Below are 15,644 nucleotides of genomic sequence, written 5' to 3'. Positions count from 1 at the left end.
AATCGAACTCTGCGTGCGTTAACTGGGAGCATTGTGAAGGTTGGTATGCAGCGAGCAGTGGGAACACTGTACAGTTTGAAGAGATGCCGTGGGTTGGGCTTATTACGGGGCGGATGCCTGTAATCCTGTACTGATGACCTATTTACTGCGGGGATAGTGCGGGGATAGCCAAGTTGCGTAGGAAGGAACTATCCTGTTTAAGATGTTAGATCTATCATGGAAACGTCGAAGGAGCGATTCGATGATGACTAGCACTTGCTACACCCCGGGAATTTGTCGGACAACTGTAAACCAGGGGTTAAGATGCGCTGGCATACCAATTGGATGAGAACGCGGAAACACACGACATGCTACATCCTGCGAAGTCGTACTTGTCACTGCTGCGGTTTGCTTAGGGCCGTGGCCTTTGGCGGTTAGTCCACCCGGCGGTCGGTCGCGCCAAGAGCGCTGGTGCAGGGTCTGTGGCAACAATTATGCAGTAGAAGATGAGTTTCACGTGTTGCTAGAGTATCCCGCCTACAACGACCTACGGGAAGAGCTCCTTAACCTAGGCGTACGCCAGGCTGATATCGAGCCCCTGTCTAATATGAGTTCTGCTATGGAGATAGATGATTCAGCGCGGACTTGCACAGATCATATGCGACATCTGGACGATGCGTCGCACGCTAAGGTCGCTTACTCTAGTTGCTGTTTTCTCTCGCAAATGGATTTCATAACCCTTTTTCCTTTTCAAATTTTTTCTTCCTTTCTTTTTGACTACGCCAGAACCTGCGGTCCATGAGTCTCATGGCTGGTCTGGGCCTGACGAGCTCTCGCGAGCTTGTAACATAACATAACATAACATAACTTAACTAAAAAGAGTTCCATTCCAAGGCAAGACCGGTTATTGAAGATGGCTTCCTCGGCGGAACTTGTTAAGCTTTGTAAAGTGAAGACGAACAGCGTGAAGCGGCTTCACAAAGAGCTGGGTTACTATGAGAAGGAACGCGACAAGGAACAGGCTCGGGTGGATAAGATGAAGGCCGCGGGAGCAGATATCAGCGATGTAAAGCAGGCGGTAAGAGCTTGTGCACACGAGCATGCTTTGAGCAATCAAAAGGTACAACGTTTACGGATTCAGGAAAATGTGCTTCAAGAATCTGCCATGATGATACCGCAAACTCGCCAACGGCTGGAAGCGGCCTTGGCGGAGCTTCAATCCTTCGTGGTGGGTCTGAAACTGCACTCCGATATCTACAGGCTTTTAGCATGCGATCATTCCACGTGGACTTGTTTTTACTCTCAGGTTGAAAACGTGGAAGACCTTAAGGAGACGGAGGAGCTTCAAGCTGCGAAGGACACGCTCAGCGAGATAGAGAAGCTGTTCAAGTGAAGGACGCGGCTGGCATTCCTGAGGCTTATAATGGTTGTAAACAGAGGTTTTAGAAGGGGTACAACCTAGCCTGCAGGACAGCTGTATGGAGTTGCGTTTTTTGTGAAGGCGTGGCACCTGACCGCCCCCGGGTTGTCCACACAGAGAGGGCCTCTTGGTTGCCCCGACTTGGCAAGCACTGAGATGGCGATCCAAAGGCCCTATCCTCCAGTTTTCTGTAGCTTTTGGCTTCTTAGCGTGTGACACAGGTTTACACCTTCCCAAATGCCCGCCTACACCGAAAATACAGACTACGACGGTGTTTACGGAAAATAATGTTCAGGAGCGACGAATACGCCTACCCCGGGCAGCACCCTGCCCAGAGGGATATGGCAGGGATCACACATGTATTTCTGCGCATCTAGGTCCCCAAGGCCAAGGCATAATGGATGACTGTGTCCGAGCCGCTGTACTGTCAGTGTATGTGTGCATAGTGCATATCATCGCGCCATCCGAACGCCACCCCGTCCCGTTCCCGCCCAAAGGGACTTTAATTTCCAAACTGATGTGACATGTGGACAATACCCATACGGTGCACCTCGTTGCCCTTTGTCGATGGAAAGATGGGTGAGCGCTCCAAACATGCACCCGACAGCGCTTCGTTACCACAATGTTGCCGCAGGCGCACGTGTGCATGAATGCTTTAGTTGCGCATTAGAAATAACCATCGCTGATCTTGCGATTTTCTGGACAAACGAAATATCCAGAACGTTCGGTCCGAACACGGCGGATTTCTCGGACCCAGATTGATGCTTATATGTACTTTTAGAATCCTCCTTTCCTCGCGCCCATCTTCCCGCTGTCAAGCGACTCGGACAACAGCTCGTGAAAATACACTTGGCAGACGGCTGTGAGGCCGAAAGGTTCCTTTCTTCACTGAAACTGCGAACTTGACGGTTTGGCTTGTAGTACGGGGTTGCTTGTAAAGCAAATTAGGGAGTATCGACGAGAAGCGCCTTCAACTCCGACGATTTCTGACACATCCGACACTCTTGAAGACGAGGTCCAAAAGTAACTTGTGGGGTTTCAATTGCTGCGTGCATACGCAACCATAGCGGACACATTGATGAGTGACAAGCGAGGGAATCGATTGGCTACCGTAACGCGACCACAGATGTCCAGTGGTTATGTCGATTGTACGATGCTTGACGTCAGTCCTCTCACGCCGCCCGCGTCATTCGCAAGTACTTAACACGCAACCCCGCAGACATATGTAGTCAAAACGGCTCGTTGGAGAGGCATCTTGCTAATTTGACATCCTATTTCTGCATGTTGCGTGTTTTGGGTCAGAGGGCAGCTGGTTTGCTGGAACAAGGCAGTTGTCTTTCACGCAATCCCGCGGCCGCGCTTCGAGAGCTCGGAAGAAGAATGGCCGCTACCGACTATCCCACCAACCCATCTGTCATCACTATGATTAACCAGGTGGGGCTGCCAATTTAGAACGACATAATGCTCGTTGCGGGCACCTGAGCGACTGGTTGCGGCGCCTTTCTTAATTGGACAGTGCACGCGCGCATGCATCGCACAGGCGAGAACTTTGTAGAACCGGTTCATGTTCAAGGACAGGACTACCTTTCCTCCATAACCTCCAATTCGGAATGTGACTTGAGATGAGAACCGAAACGGAAGAGCTTTCGGAAGTAGACGCGCGGTTCCGCGCTGTCGCGTTGCGTTGCTTTTTTTCCCTTCGCACGCGTTCCATAAGATTTCCGTGTTGTGGCTCCCACCCCCAGGAGCTCGCAATGAGCGGTCACGCGACCCGCGTTCAACCGCGAGGCCACCTTGGTTCCATTTTTTGGGGAAGGAAATATGGCTCCGTTACCTGCCTCTCTGCCTGCCTGCCTGCCTGCCTGCCTGCCAGCCGGAAGGGAAGGCGCGCCCGCCGGCAAGAATTTCAATTCTGTTCGCCTTCCCACCGTCTTCCTAGTTTCCTGCCTGCCATGTTCCTGCCGAATGCACTCAGGACCACGCCAACTTCAAATCTATGTGGACCGAGTACAATGGGCCCAACATGAACAACGAGATGAAGCAAAAGCTGGTGCGACCGTAGAACTGGTGTGCGCCTTTGCGGTGCCGGTCATATGCTGCATCTATTCGCACTCCTGTGCACCTGCAAGGAAACGTGTCGTCGGTCTCCCCCTGCGAAAGAGGTCGGACTGTTTCTCGTAATAAGTTTCTTAACGCCGCCATTTGCATGTTGTCTTCGTGTCAATTATCACGGAAACCCTTGATAGCCGAATCCTTTATAACGCCGTATTTCCAACCCGTCCCATGGGTCGCCGGTCCACCAGTCTCTGGCGGTCGTGGTCGTTGGTCCTGGCGCCGCTGTTACTGTTGCATACGCAGCGTTTCATTTCTGTGATAAGCGGTAGCTGTCGTGTGTTATGTCCCGCAATCATTCGTGGGTCACAGCAGGCCCCGCGTTTGCCCAACAGCGATACGACTCCACCACCAACAAGGCCTACACGAGTGCGGCGTAGAAGGAGGCCAGGACACTCCATACACCCCACAATGTTAAATCTGTGGGGTTAGCTGAATACCGGCCCTTTTTTTTAAGGGGATCGCTATTGCGCCGTACTGCGCGTTGTTGTGATTAATATCGCCATTTGATGTCGCCTGTGCCGCTGCTGCTGCTGCTGCTGATGCTGCAGCTACAGCAGCTTAGGTAATACACTTTTAACCCCTCCAACACACAACAATCTGTGGCTGCCGCTGTGCTGCCACCCCACCCCGCCCCACCCCACCCCACCCCACCCCACCCCACCCCACCAGGGCTGGGCGCTGATCCGGGAGATTGCGATGCACAGCTCTGCGGAGGAGGAGGTGATGTACCCTGAGGTGAGCTGGGGCCTTGCGGTCTGCTGGCAGGTGGGAGTGGGGGGTGGGAGTGGGAATGGAAGGTGAGAGGCTGCCAACGGCAGTGACCACTATTTTTAGCGGCTGGCGGAACGCTTACGTTCCGCGCCCGTCATCCTAAATGAACAGGTGCTAAGGACTCGGCGATGTGCTCTGCCGTTTTGGTCGACGTAAAAACGTTGAGTTTGCGCAGGAGTCGGCACACCTGGCCCCCTGCTACTCTGCAGCAGCACTATTACATATCATTGCTGGTGCGGCCTTGATCCCTTTGTTGCAGATCCGCAAACGTTTGGGCGATGAGGCGGCCGACCACTTACTGGGACATGACGGCCATCAGAAGATGAAGGATCTGCTGTACGAGGTACGGCATCGCGTGTGCGAATTCGGGAGAGCTGCAATCGAGGGGTTAGCTTCACTGCGACATGTCCGCCCGTGTCCCCAGGCGGAATGCGCAAACAGGTAGTCGTTGTTTGTTGTTAGTTAGCACGTCCACAGGGGAGCCAGCTCGTTCATCCCATCACCCGCCTGGGGGGTGATGTCAGCCAGCTGGCAGCACACCTCTGCGCCAGGCTGCCTCCCGAGCGCCGGCGGTAATATGGCGTCCAGGGCTGCCACGTCTGCTGAATGGAAAGCCATGCAATGCCTGTTAGGGCGCTGCACCCTCGAGCCCGGAGTGTAGGCAGGCAGCCAAAGAAGACGTCGCAGCAGCAGGGGGGGATAGCCTTCCCTAGGCTCGTCACTCGCCACTCGGCACATCTCGCAATGGTGGCGCGATTATGACAGGCGCAGGACCCGAGTAGCGTGTATGTATGTATGTATGTTGTTACAGGGTGGTTAACTTCGCCAGCGGCCCCCTTTCCCGGGGCAGTCCCTGCTCTCCCCTGCTAGAGGGGCACCCTAATCCGTCACCCCATCCGACTTCAGAATGTATTCGTTGGGTTCGGCAACTCACCACCAGCATCCAACCAAATCTAGCGGATCAACGGCGCATCAACTTAGTTCCTGGTCAGCTCGCAAGTTGATATTATCACGTCCTACACCGTCCATAAGATGGGGGGCCACCTCCCATTTCATCACTCCTCAAACACCCGAGGAGCCGGCAGGCGGATTTGAACCCGGGTCGACTGGGTCGACTGGGAGCAGAAGTCAGGCCTTAACCTCTGTATGTTGTTACAGGGTGGCATGCATGTTACAGGGTGGCATGCATGTATGTGCATATCTTCTTTCTTTTTTCTTTCTTTTGTAGTGTATGAAATGAAATGCACCAGTGTAACCTAGGCCACTCCGGACGCTGCGTGCTGGATATGGATTTGCATGCGGGGCGGTGTCGGCTCCCCCAGGGCAGTCTCCTTCACTCAGTAGTAGCGCCGACCAACAAACGTCCAGCAACACGGTCAGGCACGCAGCTCAGTCTCACTTTTGGTTAAAAAAAGCCTTTCCGTCCTGCCCTGCCCTGTCCTCCGCCCCGGCCTGAACCATTCTGTTGTCGCCTTGCGGGCGGGCTTGTCGTCGCCAGGCTAACAACATGACTATCGAGAAGAACGGAGAGACGGCATACACCGCGAAGCTGGACGAGGCCATGAAGGTGTTTGTTGTGGGAGGGGGGTTCGGGGTTCGGGGTTCGGGGAGTGTGTCTGGTGGCTGTGTAGCCCAGAGGGCGGATTCGCACCCGGGAGGGGGTAATAAAGGTGAGCATCTCAGTCTTTTTTGCGCCAGCGGCCATGATGATGTGGTAGCTGGCCGCCGAAAAGGCCCCTCCGGGACGATGGGATCGCGTGTATATTATTGGTGTGTGCCGTTCTATACGATAGCTGCTACGGGCAAGGTTCCCATAGGCCGAGCCGTAAACATAAAAGGTACGTTTACTTTCTTTTGATAGTATTACACATCGATTTGTTGTCAATTTTCGATCTGTGTGAACGTCAATTTTCACGTGGTATAGGTGTTGTACCACCACGTCGCGGAGGAGGAGACTCAGGTGTGGCCGCGCTTTGAATCGCTTCCGGGCGTGGATGCCGACCTGCTGTCGCACTTGGGCAAGAAGTTCGAGTCGGCTAAGAGTCATGCGGTCACCAGGTGCGTTTGGGGGGCAAGCGGGGCGAGGTGGGGGCGAGGTGGGAAGGGGGGAGGGAGGACTGGTGGATGATATTCGCCAGGTCGAAAGGGGGAGCCTCTTCGCGGAGGTTATGGACAGTTATCTGGTTTGTATCGCCAAGTTGGTTGATTGCTTTTGGTCGGAACACACATGTGTGTGTGCGGTGACTGTCGTTGTCAGTTTGGGAGCGACTACCTGGGTTGCGACCACCTGGCCCCTGATCAGCCTGGTTTGGTGGGGAGGGAGCAGTGGAAGGGAAGAACGGAAGAGCGGCAGTCTCGGCAGCGGCAGTCTTCGGCAGCGGCAGTCTCGGCAGCGGCAGGCTCCCGAAAATTATAGGAGCAACACTAATAATTGCTCAGACGTTTGGAGTAATATCATATGTCAATAAGGCTATTGCAAATAATAATCTGCACTATGGTAAGGCGCATTTGGCTGGAAAATCATTAAATCAATTGTTTTCGAGGAATTAGCTATCGTCTCCGAAACTATTGTCGTTGTATCCAAATAATTAGACCACATAACAACCTGTGAGCATTTTTAAAATCTAATTTACTTCTTTCTACGATGGGTTTAACTTCATATCGAGATAAAAATCAAACGGGGCTCGGCAGCAGCACTAGGGGCCTGGTCGGCAGTAGCCCGCTCAGCAGCAGCCTGATCGGCAGTAGCACTAGGGGCCTGATCGGCAGTAGCCCGCTCAGCAGCAGCCTGATCGGCAGCAGCACTAGGGGCCTGATCGGCAGTAGCCCGCTCAGCAGCAGCAGCCTCGGCAAAGGTGCAGGGCCAGACGAGGTCGTGGAAATGGGTAAGTGGCATACTATCGTTACCCACTGATGACATGCTCTTGACGTGGGGGGGAGGGCATCTGCTGTAAGCTCCCGATCTATCACACGGCTCTCAGGGACTTACCGCGATGCCACCTTACTTTCACCAAGTACCCCCAACCGCCGTGTCCACTCAGGCCGCACCCCTGGGCCCCGAACAAGCCCCCCCTCAACGTGATCGCCAACACCATGACTGCCCCCCTGGACGGTCTTGCCGACATGTGGCGCTTCGCGGGCAACCCGCCGCGGCACTGAGTTAGGCGAGGAGGACGGCGTCGTCGAGTCTCGCTTTATTTCCCAGGTTGATTCGTTAAGGCTGGTTCGTTGTACACAAGAGATGTAAGTGTGGTGTGTATGCGCTGGCCTGATGAATACGGCCAATGGTCGAATCAACATTAGGGAGAGAGGAGTCCGTTTTCAGTAACGGATAAGGTTGAGTTGTTTTGTTTTAGATTTGTTGAAGTTTAGATTTGGACGAGGGTTGCGGATGAGTGGATGTTGGGATGTTATATTCGTTTTGCGGCGAGCGGGGAGGTGCGGCACAGATCTTCCGTACCGCCCAGGGTGGCAGTGGAAGTTGTGCTGGGGGGGATGGCGAACACTAGCCGTTAGGAAACGCTGCGGAGACGGTTGTGACGGTGTTATTTGCTTGAACGGATGTCATCCGGGCGCCTTCCTGCGTCGAGAGCGAAGTGACTCCCGTCTCTTCTGACCTGGTTTGTAACTGGCAGTTAGCCTTGTACGGAACGACATTAACATTACTGTACGATACAGGCATTCAGCTGCAGGTGGGTTGGGCAGCATGGTGTTTTTTGAGTAGTAGATTATTTCGGTTATTTACACCACCGTAACTACGAAGGATATGCAAACAAAACATACAACTCAGAAATAGCGACATGTTGACGGTCGAGTACCGAGGCTTGTTACATGCGTACGACGTACTTTCGAACAACTAATCCACCAGCACCGGATTGGTATAAGACATTTAGGAAGTGCGCAACAACAGCAACTGGTTACTGATGAGCACTACGGTTTACATGGCGTGATGTTGGTAGATAAAACATCGCGTCGAAGCACAATTGAGTCTATAATAATTTCTAGTTGCCATACGCAGAACTCTTTTGCACCGAGCACGTCACCGAGTGCCAAACGCAAACTGGAAGTTTAAAGGAAAGTTGGGCCAGACAGAGTGTACGATGTTTTTTTTGTGTGTATTTGCATCTTTTCGCTGTGTCAAAATTGACTCTCACCACATATTGCGAGGCGTGCACAGCATAAGCACGTGGCTCTCATGCAACAACCGGCTCCTCCTCCCGTCACTCCTTTCTCAACCCCTTCGCAACGGACCTTCATTTGAGGGTCCTCGTGTTCTCACCACACACTGTTCGGTAAACTCCCTCTGCATCGCTAGGGTTCTGGACATTTCCAGTCAGTATTACTCTACAATAGTAGTGATCCACAATTCGCGCGACGCTGCCGCAATCATCGCTCCACTTCAGTACTCTACGGATGCATGAACTAGCCATCTCAACGCCTTACTCCTTCTGGTAATCGATCTTCGCACACCATAAAAAAGCTTCAGCCTCTTACCACTCCGCGGTTCTCTATGGAAGCGGAAATTATGCGCAAAATAAGTACCTCGGCATGCGCTTCCCATGAAATGCACGGCATCCAAATCGTTCATCTCTGCCGTACAGCTTCGACTACGAACCGGCGATCTCACTGCGCCTTCCGCCGCGATGCGAAGGCGAAAGGCTGCAACCATACAGACGTTTACAGAACGGAAAAACTGCAATTGAAATGTACGCACATGATGATGAAGAATTCCTCTTCTCACCTTTCCTCTTCTCCATTCTCCTCGCAGCCCTCTCTGCCTTACACAAAGATCACAAAACGCGCTGACGCCAACCCGCTGCTGCGCTTACCTTCAAGTCGTCATTATTACCGTTCCGACGACTGTCGCCAAAGACTGTCACAATTCATCGCTCCTTCTCTTAGAACGAACGATCACCGAAGCCTCTACTTGCAAGCCGTATATTGCTCGGGTCAGCCCCATGCATGGCACCAGAGGCATCACTCGAGTGACCGCCTAACACCGTCACGCTCCGCAACGGCAGAGTTGCCAATGGGCAGCTAGTGCTTTCTGTACCGGTTAACGTCGGGACCCTAAGATCGCACCCCAGCTCTCCCTGGAGTGGAGCAGCGCCTGCCAACAAGGTCAACAGCAGAGTCAAGCCTCCGGTCTCCAATTCGATTCGCATTGGGGTGGCGAAAAAAAGGATCTCCTTCTCGCTTTGATTAAAATTCTTTTTTCGTTTCAATCGAGCTGATGTCGTTTGTGATGAAGTCCGCCGCCTCGGTGCTCTCCGCGCAGGCGGGGAGGCAGGCAGACGCGCCGAAACCACACGCATTTCTCTTTCACTCCACGGCGTCGCTCTCGTGCCTCAATATCCATCATCTCGTCACACTTGAAGGCCGCTTGCCGTTAGCCGTTAACCAAATTAGAGAAATGTCGGCGGTTTGCGCCGGAGTTTTGCCGTATTTCCGTATCTACCACTCGACGGGATGAGAAAGAGCCCGGCGGCTGGACGCCTGCGCGCTTTGGCGGCCTGTCTCAGCGTTGAAAATTGCTGAATGCAGCGCTAGAAGATGCTGCCGAACATGTTGACGTTGGCATTGCTTAATTAGCATTTGGCCATTTATCCTTAGCCACCCTAGACAAAACATTTGCTCGCTCGACGCGGAATGGCTGCGCACTCCCTAGCGGATCCGTACGAACTGATCCTTAACTTTGCGCACTGCAGCATCGCGCGCACGTACCGTCACATCATTTCATCCATAAACAATAATCACCCCGCCGCGTCCTTGCACGATCACAAGCCGTGCTACTCACCGCTCCGATGTTCCTGTTCTGGGTCGTTAACTATACCTGCTGGCATTGAATCATCGGCCGCCGCCACTCCCATCGCCTCCAGCCCCGCCGCCGCCTTCCTCCGTGATAATGCTCAATGGCCTGGGACCCCATCGCATGTCCCCTTTACCGCCATTGCCATTGCCACTGCCACTGCCACTGCCACTGCCATTGCCACTGCCACTGCCACTGCCATTGCCACTGCCGCTGCCACTGCCACTGCCACTGCCACTGCCACTGCCATTGCCACTGCCGCTGCCACTGCCTCTACCACTGCCATTGCCATTGCCTCTACCACTGCCATTGCCATTGCCGCTGCCTCTACCACTGCCACTTCCACTGCCGCTGCCACTACCACTGCCTCTACCACTTCCACTGCCACTGTCGCTGCCACTGTCGCTGTCGCTGCCACTATCGCTGTCGCTGCCGCCACTGCTGCTTATGTTGACACGCCTACCGCTCCTGCCGGCTTGGTGCAGCCGGAACCGAAAACCTCCACCGCCACGATCACCGCCGCCATCGCCACTGGCACGGCGGCTTCCGAGCGCCAGCCTACCGTTGCCATTGCCATCCGGTGTCGTACAGATTGACCGTGTGCTGTCGCCACCGACCGTCCCTGGAGCCCAACGCCGCCGGGATACGGAACGGCTGGAGGGAAAGGACTCGTCGCCGCCAGCCGCCAGCTCCCCAGCCGCCATCGCGAAATCCAACATGGCGCGGAGCTTCCGCTGAGATACCGCTGTAGATGTCGGCGCCGCCATCATGGCCGTACTATTGCCAACGTCCAAAGACGGTCGCAGTACTGACGCCATGGGCGCGCCCTGCCTCCGTCCCCGCCGCCGCCAACTTGGGCTGATACGGGAGGGACTCCGCCTGCCGAAGCTGCCTCCGCCGCCGCCCCTTGTCGTACTTGAGGGCTCCTCAATTGCCGTCGCGGGGCCTTTGCGGAAGCTGAAGTACCGGCGCATGGAGGCCGCCAGGCCGCTGGCGATACCGCCCAGGCCGCTGCCTCCGCCACCTCCGCTGCCGCGGCTCGCGCTAGCGCCGGCGGGAGACTCGGGTTTCAGGAACCTGGGCCGCAGCTCCCGCTCGTCCATTGGTACGGCTTCCACGGTAGATATCGTCCTGAGGCTGCAGCCATTGAGATCGCCGGCGCCACCCATGGCGCTGTTCACGGTGCAGCCGCCTTCGGGCGCTCCCGTCCAAGATCTGGGCCGCATGGGGAGCCTCGGCGGCATGTTATTGTCCTGGAATGCGCGAATGCGTCGCATGGAATTGAATAAACGACCATTTGCTGAGCTGTAGTGCGGCCGCGGCGCCGCCAGGGCATCGTCCGCTGCCGTCAGTGCGCGACGCATCGGAGGTGACGTCGGCTGCAGCTCCCCGCTTGAGTTGGTGCTGATCCTCGTGGCCAGCCGCGCCAAGCTGCGCAGAGGGGCCCATTGTAAGAGGGCCGTCGGCTGTTGCTGCTGCTGCTGCTCCTGCTGCCGGCGCCGCGCGGCGTCGGCGGCGTTCCCGACAGCCAGCCTCAGGCTTGCGGGCACCAGATTGGGATTGAGGGTCCAGCGAAGACTGGCGGCGGGGCCGAGGCTGAGGGCGTCCCCTGCGAAGCCGGGCAGCAGCTGCAGCTGCCCGCCGCTGGACTTGTGGACCACAGCAGCAGCAGCAGCAGCAGCAGCAGCAGCAGCAGCAGCAGCTGCGGCGAATGATGCTGTGGAAGCCGCTGCTGAGACACCCGGGTCGGTGAGACTCGCCTTGGGCCACGTCCGTGTCCTGGGGCCTGGTGGGACAACGTCACGCACGGACAGCGAAACACGGACCCAACGTGGCGAGGTGGGCGCCGGGTGCGGCGACAACCCCCAGATGAATTTTGATATTGGGAGTTAAGCGAGGAGGGGAAGAAAGACGGGGGGAGAGAGGAATAGTGGACAGGAGAATTTCCGGGAGAAGTCTCGGCTAACCCCGGGAAGTGGAAGCCGAAAAGAAGTACATTTCCGTTAGGAAGGAAAGAAATCCTCTTCCGGTCTTCAGAGCGGCAAGCGGGCAGCATCCAAGCAGGCGCTGAAGGCTTGAGGGCGCACCGCAGCGGCGACCGCGCTGGAGCTGGGCTAGAGCTGTTGCAGCAGATCAGCACTGCGTCCTGTCAGCAGGTACTTCCGGAACCTAGCGCCCAGGGTGCGACACACCGAGCAACCAGCCACCGCAGCCGCCCGCTCGCTCGAACACCCTTTACCTCCCATCCACTCACCTAGAGTCGGCGTATCGGCCACGTGTACATCCCCAGGCCCTGATACCGCTGTCGCCGTTGCATCCAGCGGCGGCGGCGCCGCCGGCTTCACCGCCGCCGCCTCCGCCGCCACAGCGCGGGCTCCCTCCCGCATGAGCGCCTCCACCACACGTTGCGGTCCCGAGCCATCCATCAGGGAGCGGTACGCGGGCGCCTCGCAACGGGACGCCCGCCAGGCGCGCTTTTGCCGCAGTCGGTTGGCGCGGAAGCGGGAGCGCCAGCGGCGCTGTATTAGCATGACGCTGAAGGCGACTGTGAAGTGCATTTGGCCATCCTGTTTGCATGAGCTGTTCAGGTCACGGAAAAACGCCTCCACACGGCCCTCCATCTGGGCCTGTGCGCCGGGGGATCCCGGAGGGGAAGGGGGGAAGGCCGGGGGGAGTTGTTTAGTGGTGTTGCGGGGTCCTTGGGCGGTTGGACCACACTTCTTAAGGCGGGATTTATGACATTTCGGGTGCAGCGGCGGCTGGGCAGGGCATTGTAAAGCAGCCACCTCACGGCCATGCACGTCGTCCCCAGGGCCGTACAATCGCAAGCTCCCGTGGGCTCCTAGCCCCGGGCTTGTGAAGCAGCGAGAATTACCTTCCGCGTTGGCGACGGCTTCACATCCTGCACTCCTATGGCCTTTTGCGCTGTCTCCACAGCCTCCACTGCACCCCCTCAAACCTCCGGGGGATCCCCATGCATACCCCGCTTCAACTCGGGTATGTATGTCGGTCTGGCCACCTCAACCCCGCCAGACACTACCCCATCGTGCCGTACCTTTAACTGCCCCTCGGGTATATCCGTCTGACTAATTCGCTTGACAAGCTCAAAAGCGGTCTTGTGGAAGGGCACGCGGCTATTCACCAGCGGTATGTCCAGGTCGTACACGAACCTGTACGACAGAACGGCACACACACACAGGGTAGGTGCATGCGGTACGTCATCTTTTGGCGGGAGGGCGGCACGTGGGGGGAGCAGGTAGGGGTCACGCCTGGGGTGTGGCTGGGTTTGCACTGGTGTTTTACTCGTACAGAAGGCAAAACACACACACACACACACACACACGTGACTGGCCCCTAGGACCCCCATCAAACTCATATTGCAGCCGGCATAGGGTCGCCAGGGTCTCAGAACTAACTAAATAACTAACGAATGGACGTCAAAAATTACGTAGCACCACAGCGAGACCGCCCCAGCAGACCGCAAAACAGTATATTTCCGAACAACACCCTTCAGCCCACCGAGCACAGCTCAGACATGTTTAATTAGTGCATGTTAAAGGCCTTTACGCTCGGAGCAGAAGACTTACTTGAGGACCTCCTTGTTGTCGGCATAAGGCCCTAAACCTAGGGGAGGGTCCAGTCGCAGCAGCAGCTGCTCCAGGGCGGCTGGAGTGATGGTTCCGGAGCCGTCGTCGAACTCACTCCAAAGCATCACAAAGTCCTCCAGGTTCTGCCCACACGCCAAAGATAAACAGAAGTCAATAGTTATCCTTAATAAACAACAAGGGAACGGGGCCAGGCATCGGGAACAACAAAACGACTGGCGCAGCCGTGGTAAGTACGACTCAGGCGAATGTACGACTCAGACGTCGCATGCAGGTCCTGAGTGTCGTCAGGCCCTGCACTGCCCCACGAAGCCAAAGGCCCAGAAGCCCAACCCGACGGGTGCCCAACTGCACGCCCGCGTCCCGCACTCGGCAGCTGCACCTGGGGTGTGAGCCTCCACTCGTCCTGCTCATGCGCCTTTTCGAAGTTTTCAATGATGACCGCAGTGAACAGGTTGAGCAAGATGATGGAGATCAACAAGAAAAACGACAGAAAATAAGGCAGCGCCAACCAGCTGCCGCAGTCACCGGCGTCCCGGGAGCAGCGAGGCGGCTGTGGGAGGGCCACCCGGGGCCGGAGAGGCGGGATAGGATCGGGGGTTAAGGGGAGGGGGTAGGGAGGGAAGAATGGGCCCCGTACGGAGAGACGGGTGGGGCGGGAAGGGATCCCGGACAGATCGGTGGTCCCAGTGGTCCGGGTCGGGTCGGGTCGGGTCGGGAGGGGCATTGTGGGGCATTGTCGGAAGGGATCCCGCTCTTCCCAGATCCCCTAGCCATGGTGCATTGCTTCTACTCGACTCTTCTAAAGGCTTCGTGTTGTAGCGACCCGGCCCCCTGCTCGCCGTCATCAGTGCAGCTGTGTCTGCTGAGCATCCCCCTGCCGTACGGCCACCCGTACGCCCACGCCCCCCTCAAAGAAGCCCTAACTAAACCGCGAACCTATGCAAATACACACACACACACATTCTCACACACACTCTTACACCAATATGCGTACTGACCCCACCCCGAGCAGCCGCCCGTGGCCAGGGGCCAACCCCGACCCCACCTACCTTCACCATGCAGCCGTACATGAGGTCAGTCCAGTTGTCCCCCGTTGCCACTCGGAGGAGGGCCGAAAGCGCCTGGGCGAAGTTGCCGAAGTTGGCTGAGGAGTTGATGGTTGAGGTGTGGTCATCCTGTCTCACCCTGCCGAACAGCAGCACACCCACGTAGGCGTACATGAAGAAGAGCAGCCCGATGAGGGCGCCCACGTTGCCGAAAGCTGGCAGCGACATGACCAGCGCCTGGAACAGAGTCCGAATACCCTATGGGAAGGGGGGGAGACCAGTGGCATGGCGCTGTTTGAGAAAGATGTGGTGCTGGTGGTTGGCAAAGGCGATTGTCCCTCAAGTCCTCAAGGCTGGCGGTACACAGCACACACCTTCCTCTCTTTCATACGTCCTTTCCTTCATACAACCGGAGAGGTTCTGCTCCTTCTACCAAGTTCCTAGCTTTCCTACCCTTTTCTTCACCCCAAGCCTTCCGTCCTCACTTCTCCTAGTCCTCTCCGCTGCTCTCCTTTACCTTGCTCTGCCGCAGCAGTCGTGCCACTCGCAACAGCCTCTGCAACCGGAAGACACGCAGCACGCGCGTGTACCCCGTATGCAGGAACCTCAGCGCCACCTCGATCAGCCCCGAAACCACAACCACAAAGTCAAACTTGTTCCAGGGGTCCCCGAAGTACAGGCGGAAACCCAGGCCGTACAACTTGAGGCAGGCCTCTATCGTGTAGAGGGTCGTGAAGGCAATGTTGAAGTTTTCCTGTGAGTTAACAGTTGATGGTTGGAAGTTGGTGGTTGAAAGTTGACATCAGTTTGGTGGTGGCGACAGGCAGGCTGCTTGCGTGCCTCTTTACTTACATGAACATGTACACGGACATGTAATCATATCTGGGCCGTGCAGT

General features: G+C 56.3%; 3 protein-coding genes across 3 annotated transcripts in view; 2 read left to right on the top strand and 1 right to left on the bottom strand.

Moving 5' to 3' along the window:
* Positions 1-879: 879 nt before the first annotated feature.
* Positions 880-1,679, top strand: VOLCADRAFT_104653 (uncharacterized protein). Its single transcript, XM_002950352.1, has 3 exons — positions 880-1,057; positions 1,121-1,207; positions 1,286-1,679. The coding sequence occupies exons 1-3, from the start codon at positions 893-895 to the stop codon at positions 1,370-1,372; spliced, it is 339 nt and encodes a 112-aa protein (XP_002950398.1). The 5' UTR covers positions 880-892; the 3' UTR covers positions 1,373-1,679.
* A 1,142-nt stretch (positions 1,680-2,821) lies between these two features.
* On the top strand, positions 2,822-7,444 carry VOLCADRAFT_90733 (uncharacterized protein; the record flags this gene model as incomplete). Its single annotated transcript, XM_002950351.1, has 7 exons — positions 2,822-2,833; positions 3,375-3,449; positions 4,184-4,279; positions 4,545-4,628; positions 5,784-5,852; positions 6,210-6,343; positions 7,327-7,444. The coding sequence occupies 7 exons, from the start codon at positions 2,822-2,824 to the stop codon at positions 7,442-7,444; spliced, it is 588 nt and encodes a 195-aa protein (XP_002950397.1).
* A 2,505-nt stretch (positions 7,445-9,949) lies between these two features.
* VOLCADRAFT_104652 (uncharacterized protein) overlaps positions 9,950-15,644 on the bottom strand; it is a gene marked incomplete at its 3' end in the record, with an annotated part of 26,187 nt that continues 20,492 nt past the window's right edge. The window contains exons 28-35 of the mRNA XM_002950227.1: positions 15,266-15,502; positions 14,752-15,006; positions 14,082-14,252; positions 13,682-13,824; positions 13,150-13,264; positions 12,349-12,721; positions 10,657-11,703; positions 9,950-9,987 (exon numbers count right to left, since the gene is read on the bottom strand). Of these exons, the coding sequence (XP_002950273.1) occupies positions 9,950-9,987; positions 10,657-11,703; positions 12,349-12,721; positions 13,150-13,264; positions 13,682-13,824; positions 14,082-14,252; positions 14,752-15,006; positions 15,266-15,502 (2,379 nt within the window). The remainder of the gene's footprint in view (positions 9,988-10,656; positions 11,704-12,348; positions 12,722-13,149; positions 13,265-13,681; positions 13,825-14,081; positions 14,253-14,751; positions 15,007-15,265; positions 15,503-15,644) is intronic.

Source organism: Volvox carteri (genome assembly GCF_000143455.1).
Source record: "Volvox carteri f. nagariensis unplaced genomic scaffold VOLCAscaffold_18, whole genome shotgun sequence".
Taxonomy (NCBI): domain Eukaryota; kingdom Viridiplantae; phylum Chlorophyta; class Chlorophyceae; order Chlamydomonadales; family Volvocaceae; genus Volvox; species Volvox carteri.
Note: the sequence above shows the minus strand (reverse complement) of the source record. Positions and strands in the feature narration are given on the sequence as shown.